The sequence below is a fragment of the Dreissena polymorpha genome, chromosome 8, assembly GCF_020536995.1.
Source record: "Dreissena polymorpha isolate Duluth1 chromosome 8, UMN_Dpol_1.0, whole genome shotgun sequence".
Taxonomy (NCBI): domain Eukaryota; kingdom Metazoa; phylum Mollusca; class Bivalvia; order Myida; family Dreissenidae; genus Dreissena; species Dreissena polymorpha.
Window position 1 is genome coordinate 74,162,416 of NC_068362.1, and position 21,254 is coordinate 74,183,669.

Sequence of the window (21,254 nt, forward strand, 5' to 3'; positions counted from 1 at the left end):
ACAGGACGAAAGGTACTAATTTACAGGCAAGAAAATATCTGTTACAACAGTTATAGTGGTTTGTAACCTAATATGGCTGGGCTGGGAGATTTAGTTTGCTGTGGAATAATTGGTATTCATGTTTCTACATTGCTTATTTTGTAAAAGATATCGCGATACATTAAAGTCATTGTCTTTTCAATTCAATCGTCTTATTTCCTTTTTTCATAATGTTAAAAGTTATCGGACTGACGGAACAAACACTTGTGACTTGAACATAGACTAGTAACTTGTTTGAATAACACCCCCAAAATGGCCCAATGCCAATTGCCAAACTATTAAATTAAATAATGAAGCAAATTGGCGGAGTCCACCTGTGATCAATTAAATACCCACACAATGGTCAACCTTAATGTCATTATGTTAATTGTTACACCAGTGCTCCAGCTAGGATTTGAAAAGGGCAGGGGGGCTTTTTTGTCAAAAGGGCACTTTTGACGGGTGCTGGAGGTTTCGGTAAATGACAAGTTCGGTAAATTGATTTATAGAGTAAAAGCCGTGGAGGTTTCGGTAAATTGATTTTATAGAAGAAGTATACCTACAAGGAGGTGTTAATGACACCTATTATCGGCTTACAATAACATTGGGGGCATTTATTTGCAAACTGTGGATTACTTTTGAGTTGAGTAATTAATGCTGTGCCTAAGGTAAAGAATTAAAGGAAATGAATGAGCTACCTCTGAAAAACGAATTCTGTTAGGAAATATTTCTAGTTAATTTTACGATTTAAATAACGCAATACTGTTGTTTGTTTTTTAAATTGGTGCTTTTATTTAAATAACATAATAGTAACATAATAGTAATAAGAAATAATGATTTATGGCGGAATCAATGTAAGCTCTTCAATTAAGTTTAATGCTATTTTAAAAAGTTTCTTATGATTTAATAAAAATGATTTCATGTTGAATTTTATATTTATTTATATGTTTTATTATTTCTTTCTGGTTGAGAAAAACACAAGAAAAAACAATATATAAAATTTAATACGTGTACTTAATTAATAAAAAGTAATATAATGATACGCGTTATGTTTTATAATTATGTTAAGTGCGCGTGTCATTGAACGTTGAGTTAAGCGAAGAGATACACATAATTGAAAACTGATAAAAATGACATCTAACACAACGTCAGCCGAATGAATACACTGTGTAATAGCAAGCTGCCGTGATGATCATTATATTATCAAATTAATACACAGGCACCTGGCTACTGTACTGGAACAATGGGTTTTACGGCCAAAATAACTGATATCATTTTTTGCCTAAACAAATCGGTTCAATAAAAAAATAATAACTGATTTACTTTGTAATCCGTTTTATTTACCATATATTATAAATAAGCAACAACTAAACCTTGGATGCAATATATATATTTGAATATTTCATGTCATTTAAAAAAAAATGAGGGAGTAATCACATATTAATTAGATACATTTTTGACGCACTACAATATTAATAAGACACATTATTATCATTCAGATTTTCTTATACAAATGAGATACATGTACGACACTGTTCAATTTAATGTTACATTTCAACCATATTAGTCGTTCATCGTTCAAGACTCGTCGTCGTCGAGCATGTGGTGGACCGCTGCTGGATGGTCCAAGGGCATTGATGAGGCTGATGATCCTCAGAAGTTCAGTGGTTGTCAGCTTCTCCTCTTCGTAGTCATCCCATGCTTGATGTAGTCTGCCGTGTATCGTAACATACTTCTTCCGTCTGATCTTCGTGAGAAGGTGCTGGCTCACCAGCCGTATATGTAGATCAACTGTCTCAGATTCCTCTCTGAGAAGGTTGGCCAACTTGTAAAGACCAAGGTTGGCTGAACACGCTCGTGCGTTGATGCGTCTATGCCATCCTGTGGAGGCCACCTCTTGTAAGAGCCACATTATTATATTTTTTTTAACTAATACTCTTTAATTAAGGTTTTTATCAACTAATTGTTTAAAAACATATATAAATTACAAAACGATCATGACCTTAATATATAATTTACCTCCATCGATTAGAATATTAATAGGTTGCAAGCCTGGATAATTAATAATAACACTTTGCAAACATCGTACATTTAAACATATAATTTAATTAGTGCCAAACAACTCAATTAATGTACATCAAAATTAATTCACAGTTTGCAAATAAATGCCCCTAATGTTATTGTAAGCCGATAATAGGTGTCATTAACACCTCGTTGTAGGTATACCTCCTCTATAAAATCAATTTACCGAAACCTCCACGGCTTTTACTCTATAAATCAATTTACCGAACTTGTCATTTACCGAAACCTCCATAACCCATTTTGACGCGCAGTATTTTGTGAAAAGGGCACTTTTGACGCGCAGTATTTTGTGAAAAGGGCATGTTCGAGCGCGCGAGTGTTTCTGGAATGCTTTCTATTGCATGTTCATTTATATGTTATAAATAATTGTATTAATCCCATTATTATTAAACCATTCAAATATAATGTCTACCATGAGGATTAAACTAATTACAATGTAATAAGAGATTAATGAATTATCATATGTAAAAAAAATAAAAAATAAATATTTTTTTTTATTTTTTTTTGAGGGGGGGGGGGGCACGGCGGAGGTTCGGGGGGGGGGGGGGGGGGGAAGGGCGGAGGTTCGGGAGGGCAGGGAGCGGCGCCCTTCGATTTAGGCCTAGCTGGAGCACTGTTACACATCCTGAATCGTTATGCAGTGGCTTAACATTCACTCCTAGAAGATATCTGGTTGACATATAACTTTATGAGCCCAGCGCTCTAAGAATAAAATCAAATACATGTATAAAATGTTTTCATTCAATATACAAATTAGAGTGCAAAGGATTTGAGCGCTAGTTTCAAGCACAGATTATAGTTTTCAATTATATATATATGTACCTGTGTAGATACTCAGTTTCTATGTTCCATAAATATATTATTAGGATAACACTAATATTTTGGATACATCATTACATCAACAATTTATGCTAACACATGGCATGTGTGCAAATTTAGTGGAATTTTTATCGACTTTCAATTAAAATCTTTATCAGAAAAACACCCAATTGTTTTTAGAGGTACTGCAGCCCTTATGTTGGACCGATTCTATGGAATGAGTCCATTAAAGGGATCTTTTCACGGTTTGGTAAATTGACAAAACTGAAATATTTTTTTCAGATTCGCAAATTTTGGTTTTAGTTATGATATTTGTGAGGAAACAGTATTACTGAACATTGACCATAGTCCAATATAGCCATTATATGTATCTTTTGACGATTTAAAAACCTAAAAATTATAAAGCATTGCAACTCGAAACGATTGAATAATTTGGAGAGTTCTGTGTTGTCGTTTAAATTTACGAAACTACGAAGATTGCTTATAAAAGGTATAAAATACTTAAACTGTGTATACCTAGTGGAAATAGCTGAGAGGGCTAATGCGTTTTTACTTCAGACTAACTCCAGGACTCCAGGGATCACTGGTTCGAGCTCTGGTTTTCAGCTACTTTTTTTCCTTTTTTAAAATTTTATTCTTGATTTTTTACTGGAGCTTTTAAGATCCAATGTTTACATTTATCAATATAAAGCATTTAATGACAAACTTCAAAATATGCCAAAATCTGTGAAAAGGCCCCTTTAATCATTTATCATTTGAATTTTTTAAAGCATTTTCATGTAAGTGTAATCAAGAAATAAAAATAGGCCAACTAGAATTCTAACACCTCATTTGTAGCAGGTTCAATCACCTGCCACTACTAGCATATCCAACACAAGACATTGAATCAAGGTGCATGCTTGGTGGGTAGAACTGGGTAATAAAAAGAACATGGGCCTCACCTGTGCCATGCTCTTTAATCAACCAAAAGGGAAAATCCAAACAAGTCTTTGGATAGGATATCTAGTTGCAATTAAACAAAATCAAATCTACTGCTGTACTACTGAAACTCAAATGAAATCCAAGTATTATCAAGTTGATATATAATGTCTCCAAGTTTTCATATGCCAATCATTTGAAAGAACGTTTTATAGGAACACCTACATGTGCTGTTGGGTGAGCAGATTTCTGATGGAGAAGGCAGCATATTAATTTGTTCAAGTCATACCGTTTTCATAAAATCCTTACCAATTTTTCTAGAAATATTTGATAACTTGAAATGAACCTCAACTTTGGTTCACTATTCAATTGGCACCTTCCTTACTTACTAACTTGCACCTTGTACCTTCTAGTTGTCTCCATGTGTATCCCAATCTCTTGGTTTTAGCCTCCAGGTCTTGCTGCCACTTGTTAAATGTCTCATTGACGTTTCGGTAACTGGCTGTATCGTTAACAGGTTAGAACAGCTAGCCCTACAGTACACCCAACCCTCCTACTTTTTCAGCCTGGCTTGTGACAAACTTTTGGGTAGTTGGACAATCCTTGGCAATAGGCAGTTTAAGAGAGATATTGCCCTGATGAGATGAATACAAAATTTGCTAATTGCTGTTTTTGCCCTCTTTTTCTGACAGTTTTAACTTTCTGCAAATGTGTGTTGACATACATTTGTGGCAGCAAAGTCAGATATTCATCCAATATGCACCCGGACACTTATTGCCCATTGTTCGTGCCAAAGATTTCTCTCTAACTCGTACAGTTGTCATAAAATCTTCATCAAACTTTCTGCAAATGTTTAAGGACTTAAAATGGCATCATGAGATATTTTTTATGACCTTTTAATAATCTTTTTCATCTTTTCATCTTTAGTAACAATTATTGATAAATTGTTATTTTTATAGATTACTACATATGAAAATAAAAGCATTTATTGAACATGATTTATCTGTTACATTTCAGAAAAAGACACCAATGGTGATGTGTTGTGGACCTGGTCCTACCCATCAGTGACAGAGGCACACAGGGAACTGTTCATGAAGAAGTGTTGTCTGGCCTGGAAAGCAGAGGACTTTATATTGTTCCTCTACAGCCAGGTTGAACGAAACTGGTACTACATCTTCACGCATAAGCTCCCTGAGAATAATAATTTACCTAAGGTTAGGACAAACATAATACAAATTAATTGTTTAAAGATTTAGCTTCAATTTATTTAAGGAAACTAATGTAAACAAACATACCTGTAAAACACTTAATCAATATATTTATGTTGTTTAAATGAAGAACACTATGAATGTGTGGTTGGTAGGCACTATGACTTAAAAAAATTGTTTCCAAAACAATTCAATTTTCAAAAATATTTTATAATTTTAAAATACTTCCCTAAAAATGGAATTTAAAAAATCTTAACAATCTAAATATGCAACTATTGATAATAAAAAAAAAGGCATTAATTTCATGGTAAGGCATATTTTGCTTACTATTTACCTTTTGACTTTGATGGTGATGTTTTTTTGTTGCATATATTGACAGAAGTACATTTTATGAAAAGATGGTGTATATTTTACCGTTTGGTTTATTCTGTTTTAGGTGGAAGCCTTTTCTCTAGTGATTGAATCAAAGGACTTTAATCCAGAGAAGTATGAAGCCCTGTGTCGGACGGCTGCGGCCCAGTATTGTCGTGCAGGTAGCCCAACCACTGTGCTGGAAGTATACCTCGGTGTCGTCACAAAGGGGAAGTGGTCAGGGGATGCCAATGGCAAGTTTTCTGTGCAGGACTTCCAGCAGAAACATGCTTTTGCCAATACTAATGTATTAGGTAAGATATGGGGGGTTGGAAGTTTTCTCACCACGTGCATGAATAAATATCTTAATACTTACCTGCTGCTAACCTGGGTTAGTATCAATAAAGCTTATTAGAAGTTGCACAACTTAAGTACACTTAAATTATAAAATTTTGGAATTCAAGTTAATATTGGTAAAAAAATAAATTGGTTCTTTTTATCTTGCCAAAGGCTGAGGGATATAGAATTGGTGTTGTCTGTCTCTGTTTGTCTGTCTGTCTGTCTGTCACAAAACTTTTTAGGACTATATCTCAGAAACTATATAAGATATCTACATGAAACTTCATGACATCAATTACGAGAAGTGCCATGCACGAGATCCATAATGCTAAACTTTAATTATAAGTGTTATTGTCCTTTGTTTTTTGTACACTTGGAGACTTTTCTAATGCAACACTTTTCAAACTTGAATATCTCACTAATGAGTGAAGATTTTGATTTAAAATTGCACTTGTAATCATTTGACTATATTCTGTATAAGATGATGATAAAATCATTCATCCTAAACAATCGGGCGCTTTTGTACGGTGGGTAGGTGTGGTTTCATCTTTTTGCACGTGGAACTGAATAAATGCCCTACGATTATACTTTTATTTCAATTCATTCATTTAAGGTGGGCTGATGCACCAGAAAAACAGAAAATTTTAAAAACAAAATGTCTTGTTAAAAAAATTCAGGAGTGCAATCCGCGCAATCGTCATGCTGCATCGTCCCCACTTGCTTAAGCATCCGATCAGTCTCAGATCAACTGATTTTATCGTTCGCTACATATTACCTACTGTAGTCTTATGATCACATGTACACTTTTAAATAAAAATATTTACTCATAACTGAGATATTTCAGTTTGAGCAATGTTGTTTTAGAAAAATCATCAAGTGTAGTACAATGCTATATAATTCCAATTTACTTTCAATTTCATCATTCTAGGTGAGTTTTTACCCCAGGAAAACATAAAATTAAAAAAAAAATGGCTAGGTACAAATATTCAGGAGCAATATTGCAATCTGGTCAGTCATTAAGACTTAGTAAGTCAATGCATTTTACTTTTCACATTTTTATTTTATGTTGTACAATTTTGAGAATCACTTTGCAGTGATTTTTAGCTCGGCTGTTTTTGGAGAAAACCTGAGGTATTGTCATAGCCAGCTCCTCGTGTCATGTTGTCCTCCGTCTGCATCGTGCGAAACCCTTAACATTTTGTTAACCTTTTGAACATTGGCTCTCAAATCAAAGTGCTTCCTTCTACAACTTTGAAACTTCATCGTTAGGTGGTGCTCTTGTTTTATTTTGTTATGTTTGATATTTCAATGTTGATAAATTTTATTTAAATTTACATGAAGTTTTAGATATGTGTTAAATTAGTCGAAATTTCAACAAAATCCATTCTAAAATAAGGGAGCTATATTGAATTGATAACAGTGTTGCGTTAGAAAAGTCTCCAAGTGTATGATGAAACTTTTCAGGGCTATATCTCAGATATCATGCAAGATTTCAACATGAAACTTATGGATGTATTGATATTAATGAGGAGAAGGCCGATGCTTAAGAACCATAACCCTTCACTTTCTTAAATAAGATTTATTGCCCTTTGTTGTTTTAGTATGATGGAACTTTTCGGTGCGCAATCGCATCTCAGATGCGATACAACATTTCAACATGAAATCTTATGGATGAGTGGAATCAACAGCAAGAAGTGTCATGCACATGAACCATAACCCTTCATTTTCAGAATTAAGAGTTATTGCCCTTTGTTGTTTTTGTATGATGTAACTTTTCAAGGCTTAATCTCAGATATGCTGCAAGATTTAAAAATGAAACTTTATGGGTGTGTAGATATTCATGACGGGAAATACAATTTATAAATACAATTACCGTACACTTAATTATTACCTATTGATTATTACCCTACACTTGTTGATAATACTGTATATCAAGGGATTTGCACCGATCCATAAACAAGGTTTCTTAGCGGGGGATATCATTTTAACGAATTTGCTTGTTTAAAGAATCCAAGGGGCCTTTAAACAGAAATTATATTTCCAGAAGAAAGATAAGATTGTATAAGATTAGTTTATACAATGTATTGTATTGTTTGTATTGTTGCTAAATTAAAATTTATGTGTAAAGACTTACCGTCAATATGCATTGTTTTAACACAGATATTGCATTTGTGGCAATAACTGGTACTGTCTGTGTCAATATATATGCCCTTTTGTTCAATTACACATGTTTTTATGCCCCCGGATCATATGATTGGAGGTATATTGTTTTTGGCCTGTCATTCTGTCATTCTGTCCTAAAACTTTAACCTTGGTCATAACTTTTGCAATATTGAAGATAGCAACTTCATATTTGGCATGCATGTGTATCTCATGGAGCTGCACATTTTGAGTGGTGGAAGGTCAAGGTCATCCTCTAAGGCTTTAAAGCGGGGCAGTAAGGGGTATTGTGTTTCTGACAAACATATCTCTTGTTTTATGTGTTATGTTGGTTAAATCAATGGATATCTGAATTTTTGACCCAAGACCGTAACTTGTAAACTGAAATGCTGTACTTGTACTCGTTTCTTTCAGGTATTATTTCAATATTTGGACTGGAGACCATTTTGATCTACACAGCCATGCTTTTAAAGAAGAAGATAGCTGTCTACTACCCTGAGCAGTCTCTGGGAGAACTTCTGACATTTACAAGGTTGCTTTTGGAGTTTGGTTTCACATTTGTTTTTATTTTTGTTCATAAGATTATGAACTATTCTTTTGAAGAATAGTTTACAATATTATGAAGAATACTATTCTTTTGATGCCTGTTCTTTCTTGGGTACTTAAACAATAGGGTGTCACTCTGGGAAAACAGGGCTTAATGCATGCGAGAAAGTGCCTTCTTAGCCTGTGCAATACCATTTTATTGAGTGTTTTGTTTAAAGGAAGTCTCTTCTGTACAAAATCCTTACTAAGCGCAACGCGTCCTCCCTCAAAAGCCTGTGCAGACTGTATTGTATCTGTCCATTAGACCAATAATGGGTTCATAGTCAAACCTGGTAATCATGACGGAGTTTCTCAACCCATTTTTATGAAATTTCTTAAGCTACACTTTTTTAAAAGCCATTCCTATTAGAATTAAAATGAATCCAAATCTTTACTTTGCTTGAAACATGGAACATAACCTAACAGAAAGATTTTAAGTTGTATTTCTCCTGCAATTTACTATTTTGTTTAACAATGTGTAAACAATTTTATTGTAAACACCCCCATAAATTTTAACACATAAAAAGATATGTTTTGAGTTTCTTTAGTTCTTTATTGTTGCAAGCCTTTAAGTACAAAGAACATAAATTAAAAAAAAGGTGATATGTCTTTATTTTGTATTTAATGCTTTATTATTGCCATCCTTGTGGTAAGCATTTATTTTATAATGACACAAATTTATAATTCAGCTTAACAGGATTCTGTTACCGTGGTTTCCAGACTTTAATATGAGCTGGGTTCTAGAAAAACAGGGCTTTACATGTGTTCATGAACCCTTTCAGTGCGGGAACCGAATTTTAAAGGCCTTTGCAAACAGTTTGGATCCAGATGAGACGCCACAGAACGTGGCGTCTCATCAGGATCCAAACTGTTTGCTATTCTGATAGTATTCTTTGAAAAAAATAGAAGAAAATGCTAATTTTAGAAATTGTACAGACGAAATTTTAGCAGACGACAAATTTCCCAGCATGCAAAGGGTTAAGTGTTGTCCCTTATCCATGCAATCAACACAGGCTAATCAGGGATGACACTTTCCTATTTCATGGATTTTTTGTTTAAAAAAGCCTCTTGTAAACTAAGATCCAGTCTATGCATAAAGTGGACAATACTTTAAGCACATGCATTGACAGAGCACAAGCCATATGAATAGAATTATTTCTCTGGTTTTACTTCAGGTCACTACCAGCGTTTGTTTGGCATCGGCAGAACTGGCAGGTTGTCTACCCCTTTGTGGAGCTTAACAAGGACGAGATAGGGGACCTTCAGAATACCAGTCACTACGTGGCTGGCTTTACTGATGCCTCCATAGAATCTAGGTAAGTCCAGTGGCAGCCAGGGTTTATGGGCATTTTTTAGAAGTTATCTGGTCAAGTTGCTCATATTCTCAATGGTAAATAGAATCTGAATCGGGGACACAAAATTCCGAGTTGATAGTGTGATGTTATTGTGTTTGGAAATAACAGGCATTCAATGCAGAAAGAAAGACAGTGGAAGTGTGAACACGTGTTAACAGTTTTGCCAATTTCTTTTGTTCATTTTTAGCTCGACTATTATATATGAAATATATATAGTGGAGCTATCTTACTCACCTCGGCGTTGGCATTTCCGTTCTGTTCTGTTCTGTTAGCGTTAGCGTGCAAATGTTAAAGTTTTCGTACTACCCCAATTATTTTCATTTTCCCTTTACCTATTGCTTTAATATTTTGCATACTTGTTAACCAACATGACCCCAAACTATAAACAAGAGCAGACAACTCTATCAAGCATTTTGTCATAATTATGGCCCCTTTTCCACTTAGAATATGCAGCAAATGTTAAAGTTTTCGTACTACCCCATTTAATTTCATTGTCCCTTGACATATTGCTTTCATATTTTGCATACTTGTTAACCAACATTACCCCAACCTATAAACAAGAGCAGACAACTCTATCAAGCATTTTGTCATAATTATTGCCCCTTTTATCCTTAGAATATGCATATTATTGATAAATCTATGTTCAAGTTTGCGTACTACCCCAAATATTTCCTATATCCTTTGCTTTTATATGTTGCATACTTGTTTACCAACATGACCCCACCTATAAACAAGAGCAAACCACTGTATCAAGGATTTTTACATAATTATGGCCCCTTTTACACTTAGATAATTTAACATTTTGCTTAAATTGCCATAACTTCTTTATTTATGATCACATTTTATTATGCCCCCCTTCGAAGAAGAGGGGGTATATTGATTTGCACATGTCGGTCGGTCGGTCTGTCGGTCGGTCCGTCCACCAGGTGGTTTCCGGATGATAACTCAAGAACGCTTGGGGCTAGGATCATGAAACTTCATAGGTACATTGATCATGACTTGCAGATGACCCCTATTGATTTTGAGGTCACTAGGTCAAAGGTCAAGGTCACGGTGACCCAAAATAGTAAAATGGTTTCCGGATGATAACTCAAATACGCATACGCCTAGGATCATGAAACTTCATGGGTAGATTGATCATGACTCGCAGATGACCCCTATTGATTTTTAGGTCAAAGGTCAAGGTCACGGTGACCCGAAATAGTAAAATGGTTTCCGGATGATAACTCAAGAACGCATACGCCTAGGATCATGAAACTTCATGGGTAGATTGATCATGACTCGCAGATGACCCCTATTGATTTTGAGGTCACTAGGTCAAAGGTCAAGGTGACCCGAAATAGTAAAATGGTTTTCGGATGATACCTCAAGAACGCATATGCCTAGGATCATGAAACTTCATAGGTAGATTGATCATGACTCGCAGATGACCCCTATTGATTTTGAGGTCACAAGGTCAAAGGTCAAGGTCACAGTGACCCGAAATAGTAAAATGATTTTCGGATGATAACTCAAGAATGCTTTTGCCTAGGATCATGACACTTCATAGGTACATTGATCGTGACTCGCAGATGACCCCTATTGATTTTCAGGTCACTAGGTCAAAGGTCAAGGTCACAGTGACAAAAAAGTATTCACACAATGGCTGCCACTACAACAAAGAGCCCATATGGGGGGCATGCATGTTTTACAAACAGCCCTTGTTATTACTTTGACAAAACAACACTTACCTGAATACCACAATGGATTCCACCCAAACAATACCCCACGCCCTTACACAGAATCCCCCCAACCTCCCCCCATTTGTTTTTTAAACATCACCTTATAAATTACCCCACCCTACATTATACCCCCCTCTCACCCCCCTACCCCCTTAACCCCCCACTATTTTTTTTAAACATTCTAATAAATTACCACACCCACATTATACCCCCTCTCACCCCCCCCTACCCCCCCCCCCAAAAAAAAATTTTTTTATTTTTTTTATTAATCTTTTTTATTTTTGAAAGATCGTCTAATAAATGACCACACACCACATTAAACCCCCTCTCAACCCCCCCCCCTTAAAAAAAAAATGTTTTTTTTTTCCTTTTTTTATTTTTGAAAGATCGTCTAATAAATTATAAATGAATATATGAACAATTTCCCCATGATGGCTTATGTTATAATGTCAAGCATTTGAATAGTCGAGCGCGCTGTCCTCTGACAGCTCTTGTTAGCTCACCTGTCACAAAGTGACACAGTGAGCTTATGTGATCGTGTGATGTCCGGCGTCCGTTGTGTGTGCGTGCGTCTGTCAACAATTTGTTTGTGTAGACAGTAGAGGTCACAGACTCACAGTTTTCATCCAATCTTTATGAAATTTGGTAAGAATGTTTATCTTGATGAAATCTGGGTTGGGATTGTATTTGGGTCATCTGGGGTCAAAAACTAGGTCAAATAATAGAAAAACCTTGTGTAGACAATGGAGGTCACAGTTTTCATCCAATCTTTATGAAATTTGGTCAGAATGTTTATCTTGATGAAATCTGGATTGGGATTGTATTTGGGTCATCTGGGGTCAGAAACTAGGTCACTAGGTCAAATCATAGAAAAACCTTGTGTAGACAATAGAGGTCACAGTTTTCATCAGATCTTGAAATATGGTCAGAATGTTTGTCTTGTTAAAATCTGGGTTGGGATCGAATTTAGGACATCTAGGGTCAAATACTATGTCACTAGGTCAAAGTTAAAAAACAAACATGTGTAGACAGTAGAGGTGACAGTTTTCGCCCAATCTTTATAAAATTTGGCCAGAATGTTAATCTTGATGAAATCTGGGTTGGGATTGTATTTGGGTCATCTGGGGTCAAAAACTACCAGTAAGTCACTAGGTCAAATCATAGAAAAACCTTGTGTAGACAATAAAGATCACAGTTTCCATCAGATCTTTATGAAATTTTGTCAGAATGTTTAACTTTATAAAATCTGGATTGGGGTTGTATTTGGGTCATCTGGGGTCAGAAACTAGGTCACTAGGCCAAATCATAGAAAAACCTTGTGTAGACAATTGAGGTTATAGTTTTCATCTGATCTTAATGAAATATGGTCAGAATGTTTATCTTGATAATATCTGATTTTGGATCCTATATGGGTCATCTGGGGTAAAAATTAGGTCACCGGCCAATTCTAGTTAAACCTTGTGTAGATGAAAGAGGTCACAGTTTTCATCACGTCTTAATGTAAGTTGATGTAGCAAGGTTAGCAAGGTCAGTCAGGTGAGCGATTCAGGGCCATCATGGCCCTCTTGTTTATTATTCTTGATATTTTTATCAGTTAGGTTTAATGGTTATATTCTATATATCTATAAGATGCTAAAAGCCCTCTATAGTTTATGGTACTTAAGGTTCTTTTTTTTATATAAAATGTGCGTGTAGCCATGGAGTAAAACTAGCATCTTAAAGTGCGATTTTGATTTTGCAAAATGGTTTGTCAATTTTAAGGACTGTGTTTTAGTTTATTTAACACAGATTCTAGCTTTACCTGTAATTGTTAAGTTCAATCATTTGTTATTTGAATTATTTATTTTATTACATTATAGTTAAAAGACTGCAAATGTAATGCAATCAATGGTTTGTGTTACTGTATGTGAAAGTGTCAAGTAAAATGTCATATGAATAATACACAGTGTTAAAAAAATTGAAAAAAGTTATCAAATGCAACCTCTGTATACATGGAAGGCATTATCAAATGGTCTCAACATTAAGTGCTGGCTGTGGTAATACTAATCTGCCCATGTTTGTTGGAGTTGCAAGCGTTCTTTAAGTATGCAGAAAATCTTTCATAATTTGTAAATTGCTATAACAGTTATTTTGCTTTATAAATGTATGTTACTTGCAGAACAGAGCTATATGATGTATATGTGAATGGTACTACAGGCCAGATAAGCATTGCCAATCATGCTAAGGGTAAATATGGAGCTCTCCTTTCTGCTTTCTCATATAACATTGAAGCAAGAAAAATAATAATCGTCCTCCAAATTAGGAACTGTGTCTATAACTGTCAATACATACTAGTTACCTCTCATCATATAAACATACATGTATATAAAAAATGTGTCATCAATTTTAAACTTTCTGTTGAATATTCAGTTGTAATGTTTTACACAAAACTATTTAGTTCTAATACAATTTTCTTCATAAATGAAAAGATCACATTGGTTAGGTTCCAAAATGACTTACTAGGTAGTTGTTCTGCGTCATTGACCAGACAGTGAGTCTTTGTCAATGAAGGATTGCTCAGACCTGTTGTGATTTAATATTTCAATGCTTATTTAAAAGCACCTGTATGTTTTCTAATCCAATCAATTGACTCCAAATCTTTGCAGAAACAAACTTGGACACACATGAATGCACAAAAATCTCTAAATTTTGCTCTGGAAAAACGGTCCCTAATTTGTGTGAGTTAAGTGTCGTCCCAGCTAAGCCTGTGCACTCTCCACAGGTATATCAGACAATTCACCTAAACTTGATTTTTATGCTCCCCCCACATTTTTTTGGGGGGAGCATATAATCGCCGCTTCGTCTGTCCGTCCGTGCACAATTTTTGTCCGGGCTATTTCTCAGCAACTAATGACCGAATTTCAATGAAACTTAATGGGAAGCTTCACTACCAACAGGAGATGTGCATATTATTAGTGGGTTTTGGTCGGATGCTTTTTTACAGAGTTATGGCCCTTTGAAATTTTCCATTAACTGTACATACAGTGCAATTCTTGTCTGGGCTATTTCTTAGCAACTAATGACCGGAATTCAATGAAACTTTATGGGAAGCTTCACTACTAAGAGGAGATGTGCATATTATCAGCCAGTTCTGGTCGGATGATTTTTCACAGAGTAATGGCCTTTTGAAATTTTCATTAACTGTACATATAGTGCAATTCTTGTCCGGGCTATTTCTCAGCAACTAATGACCGTAATTCAATTAAACTTTATGGGAAGCTTCACTACCAAGAGGAGATGTTCATATTATCAGCCGGTTCTGGTCGGATGATTTTTCACAGAGTTATGACCCTTTGAAATTTTCCATCGTACATATAGTGCAATTCTTGTCTGAGCTGTTTCTCAGCAACTTATTATGGGAAATTCAATGAAACTTTATGCGAAGCTTCACTACCAACAGGAGATGTGCATATTATCAGCCGGTTGTGGTCGGATGATTTTTCACAGAGTAATGGCCCTTTGAAATTTTCCATTGTACATATAGTGCAATTCTTGTCCGAGCTATTTCTCAGCAACTTATCAGGGGAATTCAATGAAACTTTATGGGAAGCTTCACTACTAACAGGAGATGTGCATATTATCAGCCAGTTATGGTCGGATGATTTTTCACAGAGTTATGGCCCTTTGAAATTTTCTATAAACTGTACATATAGTGCAATTCTTGTCCGAGCTATTTCTCCCCAACTACTGACTGGACTTCAATGAAGCTTAATGGGATGCTTAACTACCTTGAGGAGATGCGCATGTTATTAGGGGGTTCTGGTTAAATGATTTATTTAGAGAGTTAATGCCCTTTGAAATTTTCTATAAACTGTACATATAGTGCAATTCTTGTCCGGGCTATTTCTCCCCAACTTCTGGCTGGACTTCAATGAAGCTTCATGGGAAACTTAACTACCTTGAAGAGATGCGCATGTTATTAGTGGGTTCTGGTTAGATGATTTATTTAGAGAGTTATGGCCCTTTGAAATTTTCAAGTTGCTAAACCATCCATCGTATTATTTGGTCCATAGTTATGCTCTTCAAGACGTTTCCTTTTATCTGATTATAAAGTGCAATATTGTGACAAAAAAAACCTTTGGGGAGCATCACCCTTCTCCAACGGTTTCTTGTTAGTAAGAAGAGACTTTTTTTCAAATGATAAATACCATAACACAGAAAGTGCCATCATTGATTACATGTAGCCTGTGTGGACTGCACAAGCTAATCTAGAACAACACTTTTTCTCTCATGCATTCAACTGCGTTTTCCTATATCTGTCTTCTGATGAATTCACCTCACATGTTTACAGAGGCCATGGCCATGGGCAAGCTACACAAAGACATCGCTCTGGCCATGGTGAAACTTACAGAGAATCCAGCCAATACCTCCCAGATAGCAATTAAGGTCAGTGCCAATGCTACATTGCACCCACTTAACCCTTTGCATGCTGTCGTCTGCTAAAATGTCGTCTGCAGAATTTCTAAAATAAGCATTTTCTTGGATTTTTATGCTCCCCCCAAAAAAAATTAGGGAGGGGGGGGGATATAGTCGCCGCTTCGTCCGTCCGTCCGTTTGTCTGTCCGTCCGTGCACAATTTTGTCCGGGCTATTACTCAGCAACTAATGACCGGAATTCAATTAAACTTTATGGGAATCTTCAATACCAAAAGGAGATGTGCATGATCAGCGGGTTCTGGTCAGATGATTTTTTCACAGAGTTATGGCCCTTTGAAATTTTCCATTAACTGTACATATAGTGCAATTCTTGTCCCGGCTATTTCTCAGCAACCAATGACCGGAATTCAATTAAACTTTATGGGAAGCTTCACTACCAACAGGAGATGTGCATATTATCAGCTGGTTCTGGTCGGATGATTTTTTAAGAGTTATGGCCCTTTGAAATTTTCCATTGTACATATAGTGCAATTCTTGTCCGAGCTATTTCTCAGCAATTTATCACGGGAATTCAATGAAACTTTATGGAAAGCTTCACTACCAACAGGAGATGTTCATATTATCGGCCGGTTATGGTGGGATGATTTTTCACAGAGTTATGGCCCTTTGAAATTTTCTATAAACTGTACATATAGTGCAATTCTTGTCCGGGCTATTTCTCCCCAACTACTGACTGGAATACAATGAAGCTTTATAGGAAGCTTAACTACCTTGAGGAGATGCGCATGTTATTAGTGGGTTCTGGTTAGATGAGTTATGGCCCTTTGAAATTTTAAAGTTGCTAAACCATCCATCGTATTATTTTGTCCAAAGGTATGCCCCTGAAGACGTTTCCTTCGATATGAATATATAGTGCAATATTGTGACAAAAAAACTTTGGGGCACATCACCCGTCTCTGTCGGTTTCTTGTTTTCAAAGAATACCATCAGAATAGCAAATAGTTTGGAGCCTGATGAGACGCCACGTTTTGTGGCGTCTCATCTAGATTCAAACTGTTTGCAAAGGCCTTCAAAATTACGTTCCAGCACTGAAAGGGTTAACTTCAGTCAAGGTTTCATCTGTGTCATTCGGCTAGTTCTGAAGTAATAAAAGCTCTGCCAATTCAGGTGTGTGTGTTTAGTTGATCAATATGAGGTGGTCAGAATCACTCTGCTTTATTATTTTATTTAGCCTTACTCAAGATACATTTATCTAGCTTAAATGCAGATTTGTTTCCGTAATTTATTGATTTGTTTCAATTTTCTTAAGAAGTAGAGCAAGGTGCTTATTAGTCTCCTTCTGGTTCCTGGCCAACTGCAGTCCTTCCAAAAAATATTGGGATAGCTTAAAAAGTACTCTAGATAAGTGGAACTTTGTGTAAGAATGGAGGGTAATATTAAATTGATGCAGGTTATTAAAAACAAAATCGTCAGACAATATAAAAATTATGCTGGTTATTAAAAAAATTGTCAGACAATAATTGTGGTTGCTATAGTACCAGAAATAAGGGGAAACAAAAATTTGGATCCTGCAGCCACTCAAGAAGAAAAGCTATGGTATTTGTATAGAGGGCCATGTGGGGAATATGCACTTATTTAAGTTTTTTCATCAGACAAAATATTTGGTTATTTAAGTGTTGAACACAGAAATATGCATCCTGACAAAACTCAAAAGTGCAAACATGTTGCTGAACCTTTAGAGAAACTGTTTTTACTCTCACAAAATTACCTCGCTTGGTGTCTGCTGTTTTTTCTGTGACAAAGTTCTTGTTTCCTTAAGAAATATCGAATTAAACTATGCTTTAAACCCATCCTATAATACATAGTTTCATTTAAATGTATCTACTAATTATGTGTACAAGGTATGAACTTTAATGAGATTGGCAGGAATAGTGAGTATAAACTTCTATGAGATTGGCAGGAATTGTAAGTATGAACTTCAATGAGATTGGCAGGAATTGTAAGTATGAACTTCAATGAGATTGGCAGGAATTGTGAGTATGAACTTCAATGAGATTGGCAGGAATTGTAAGTATGAACTTCAATGAGATTGGCAGGAATTGTAAGTATGAACTTCAATGAGATTGGCAGGAATTTAGAGTATGAACTTCAATGAGATTTGCAGGAATTGTGCGTATGAACTTCAATGAGTTTGGCGCAAAGTTTGAGTATGAACTTCAATGAGATTGGCAGATAGTGCGAGTATGAACTTCAACGAGATTGGCAGGAAGTGTGGGTATGAACTTTGATGAGATTGGCAGGAAGTGTGAGTATGGACTTCAATGAGATTGGCAGGAATTGTGAGTATGAACTTCAGTTAGATTGGCAAGAATTTTGAGTATGAACCTTGATGAGATTGGCAGGATTTGTGAGTATGAACCTCAATGAGATTGGCAGGATTTGTGAGTATGAACTTCAATGAGATTGGCAGGAATTGTAAGTATGCACTTCATTAAGATTGGCAGGAATTGTAAGTGTGAACTTCAATGAGATTGGCAGGAATTGTAAGTATGAACTTCAATGAGATTGGCAGGAATTGTAAGTCTGAACTTCAATGAGATTGGCAGGAATTGTTAGTATGAACTTCAATGAGATTGGCAGGAATTTTGAATATGAACTTCAATAATATTTGCAGGAATTTTGCGTATGAACTTCAATGAGTTTGGCAGAAAGTGTGAGAATGAACTTCAATGAGATTGGCAGATAGTGCGAGTATGAACTTCAATGAGATTGGCAGGAAGTGTATGAACTTTGATGAGATTGGCAGGAAGAGTAAGTATGAACTTCAAAGAGATTGGCAAGAATTTGAGTATGAACCTTGATGAGATTGGAAGGATTTGTGAGTATGAACTTCAATGAGATTGGCAGGATTTGTGAGTATGAACTTAAATTAGATCTGCTGGAATTGTGAGTATGAACATCAATGAGATTTGCAATAAATGTGAGTATGAACTTTAATTAGATTGGCAAGAATTGTGAGTTGGCTAGAAGTGTGACTAAAGCCAAAATAGAATTGCACATGAGATGTTTATTCAGTTCCCAATTATGCTTACTCCCATTGTTATCTGTTCTTGCCTGTCTACTGGACTGTCGCTCATACATAATTATTTTCTGCTCTCACAGGAGATTTCAACAAAAACCAAAGAGCTTCTCACCAACCTGAAGTCCCTGGCAAGTGACGATGGAACGATAGCCCTGGAGACCCTAAAGGAACGCAAGATGCCCCCAGCAACGGAGAACTTCCTGTACAGTCTGGCAGCATGTGAGGGATTGGTTGCTATGTGAACGCGACAAACCTCCGGCAAACAAAAACTTCCTGTACAGTCTGGCAGCTTGTGAGGGTTTGGTTGCTATGTGAACCTGAGTTACAGTGTTGGAGGTCTTAAATAGTGTAGACAATTCAGTTTTCTATAACTTGTTTTTATTGGTCATAACATTATCTTTAATTTCTGTTGTGTAAGAATAAAACCACACATTTTTTCTTATCCACAAAAGAACAGCCAAATATGACAAGTGGTTTATTGGCATATGTTTATTCAAAATAGTTAAGAAAATAATCTTAGATGAAAAAAAAAATTTTACTATGAAGACTACCACTATGGTATTTTGGTATTAATATTTTTTGTTGTTAATTGAAAATTTAAAAAAATGAAGAAACAAACTATTTAAGTATGTATAGCGTTGTATGCAATGTAGTATTTCCTGCCAGTGTAAAATACTTAAGTTTGTTAAAAGGTGTCAAGTTGTCATTTTAATAGAACAGAACTGTTCTGTTCTGTCATTTCAATTGTTTAGTTTCCACACTCTTTAGATCTTTCATAGCAGATAGTTGAAACAGAAATACCTCTATACCTTTGAATGCAGTATAAGTTATTATGCAATTGTAAAATACTTAATTGTTGTTACAGCATTTCACAGTGTAACCCTTTACCACTTAGATACGTATGTTTACACTTTTGTAGTCCCTGAGAAAGTTATATTTTATTTAAGACCTTTCTGACTAAATAAAAGTTGAAAAGGCTTCATTTCCAACTTTTAGGTACTGATGAGCAGCAAACAGCATGAAACCAGAACAGACTGCAAGTAACTTGCAAGCTGTTCTAGTTTTATGCTGTTTGCACATAGCCATTTTCAATTTGCTTCTGAGTGGGAAAGGGTTAATTTAGAAAAATATACAGGATGATAAAAAGTTCTTGGTATATATGTGTTTTTGAGGAGAACCTCAACATAATAATTGTGTGTACATTCCAATACATCCTAACTGTTATTGTTGTGCTTTAGTGTCGTTAAAATAATTATAATTTATTATAAATTGATAATGCAGGCTTCTGGCTTGCCATAAATTATGAACAGTATTATTCATGCCCTTGCATGCAGTATAAAGTGTCCTGTCAGTTTAATTGTACGTATATATTAAATTATATTTACTTTGTTGTTACAATGAGGATAAATGCTGGGGGTTATTGTCACATGAACATTTGCGTCTCTGTTTTAGTGTGATTTGATCTTTTTGTGAATAATACACACAATATTGCGTACATTCCAATTTCAGTCTTTGTTGCTTACCTGCTTGGATTGAAAAAGTAAAAACATGCACATGTATTGAAGTCAAGTTTAAAACTAGAGAACTCATATTTAAGAACAGTTTTACCTGACAAATCCTTCGACGAATACTGAACACGGCATTTAAACCTTGGTCAATATAGTATGTGTCTAAGTGATGCTGAATTCTTCAATCTGATGTTTGATTTCCTTTAATTGAGGTAATGTATAAATTTATCATGTAGTACCCCGGTAGTATGGTGTTCTCTAAAGTTTTAATCTTCATGATGAAAGCCAAATCACAAATACAGTTATATGACTCATTTTGCTTAGTAAGGTATGAGCTGTGAAATGTGTTTTATTTATAATGAATTTGTATTTGATACATATAAGTAAGAATGATTTGTTCAATTTTGTATTATTGTTATTTTATATGTCTATACATTGCGTAGTATGCAAATATGTATGTGCAATAAGGTTATGTAATTAACAATGACATGTAATTAATATTATGCATTGTTCCTTGATTCGTTTGTTTTTGCTAAACATATACATGCATGCCAATCATGAGATATGACTAAGTATATCAATATATCAGTAAAACAGATAAACTGCTGCCTTTCTTGTTGCCTCAATGTTTCTTATTTTCCCTTTGATTGATGGATTTGTTTGGAAGATTTTACCACATAAACTTCTTATTTT

The 21,254-nt window shown here is 35.3% G+C and overlaps 1 protein-coding gene across 1 annotated transcript; it reads left to right on the forward strand.

The window, feature by feature from the left end:
• Positions 1 to 5: 5 nt before the first annotated feature.
• On the forward strand, positions 6 to 21,168 carry LOC127841992 (DENN domain-containing protein 10-like). The gene is made up of 8 exons (XM_052371274.1): positions 6 to 112; positions 4,855 to 5,051; positions 5,482 to 5,710; positions 8,310 to 8,427; positions 9,656 to 9,796; positions 13,715 to 13,782; positions 15,887 to 15,981; positions 19,134 to 21,168. The coding sequence occupies exons 1-8, from the start codon at positions 73 to 75 to the stop codon at positions 19,293 to 19,295; spliced, it is 1,050 nt and encodes a 349-aa protein (XP_052227234.1). The 5' UTR covers positions 6 to 72; the 3' UTR covers positions 19,296 to 21,168.
• The last annotated feature ends 86 nt before the right edge of the window (positions 21,169 to 21,254 follow it).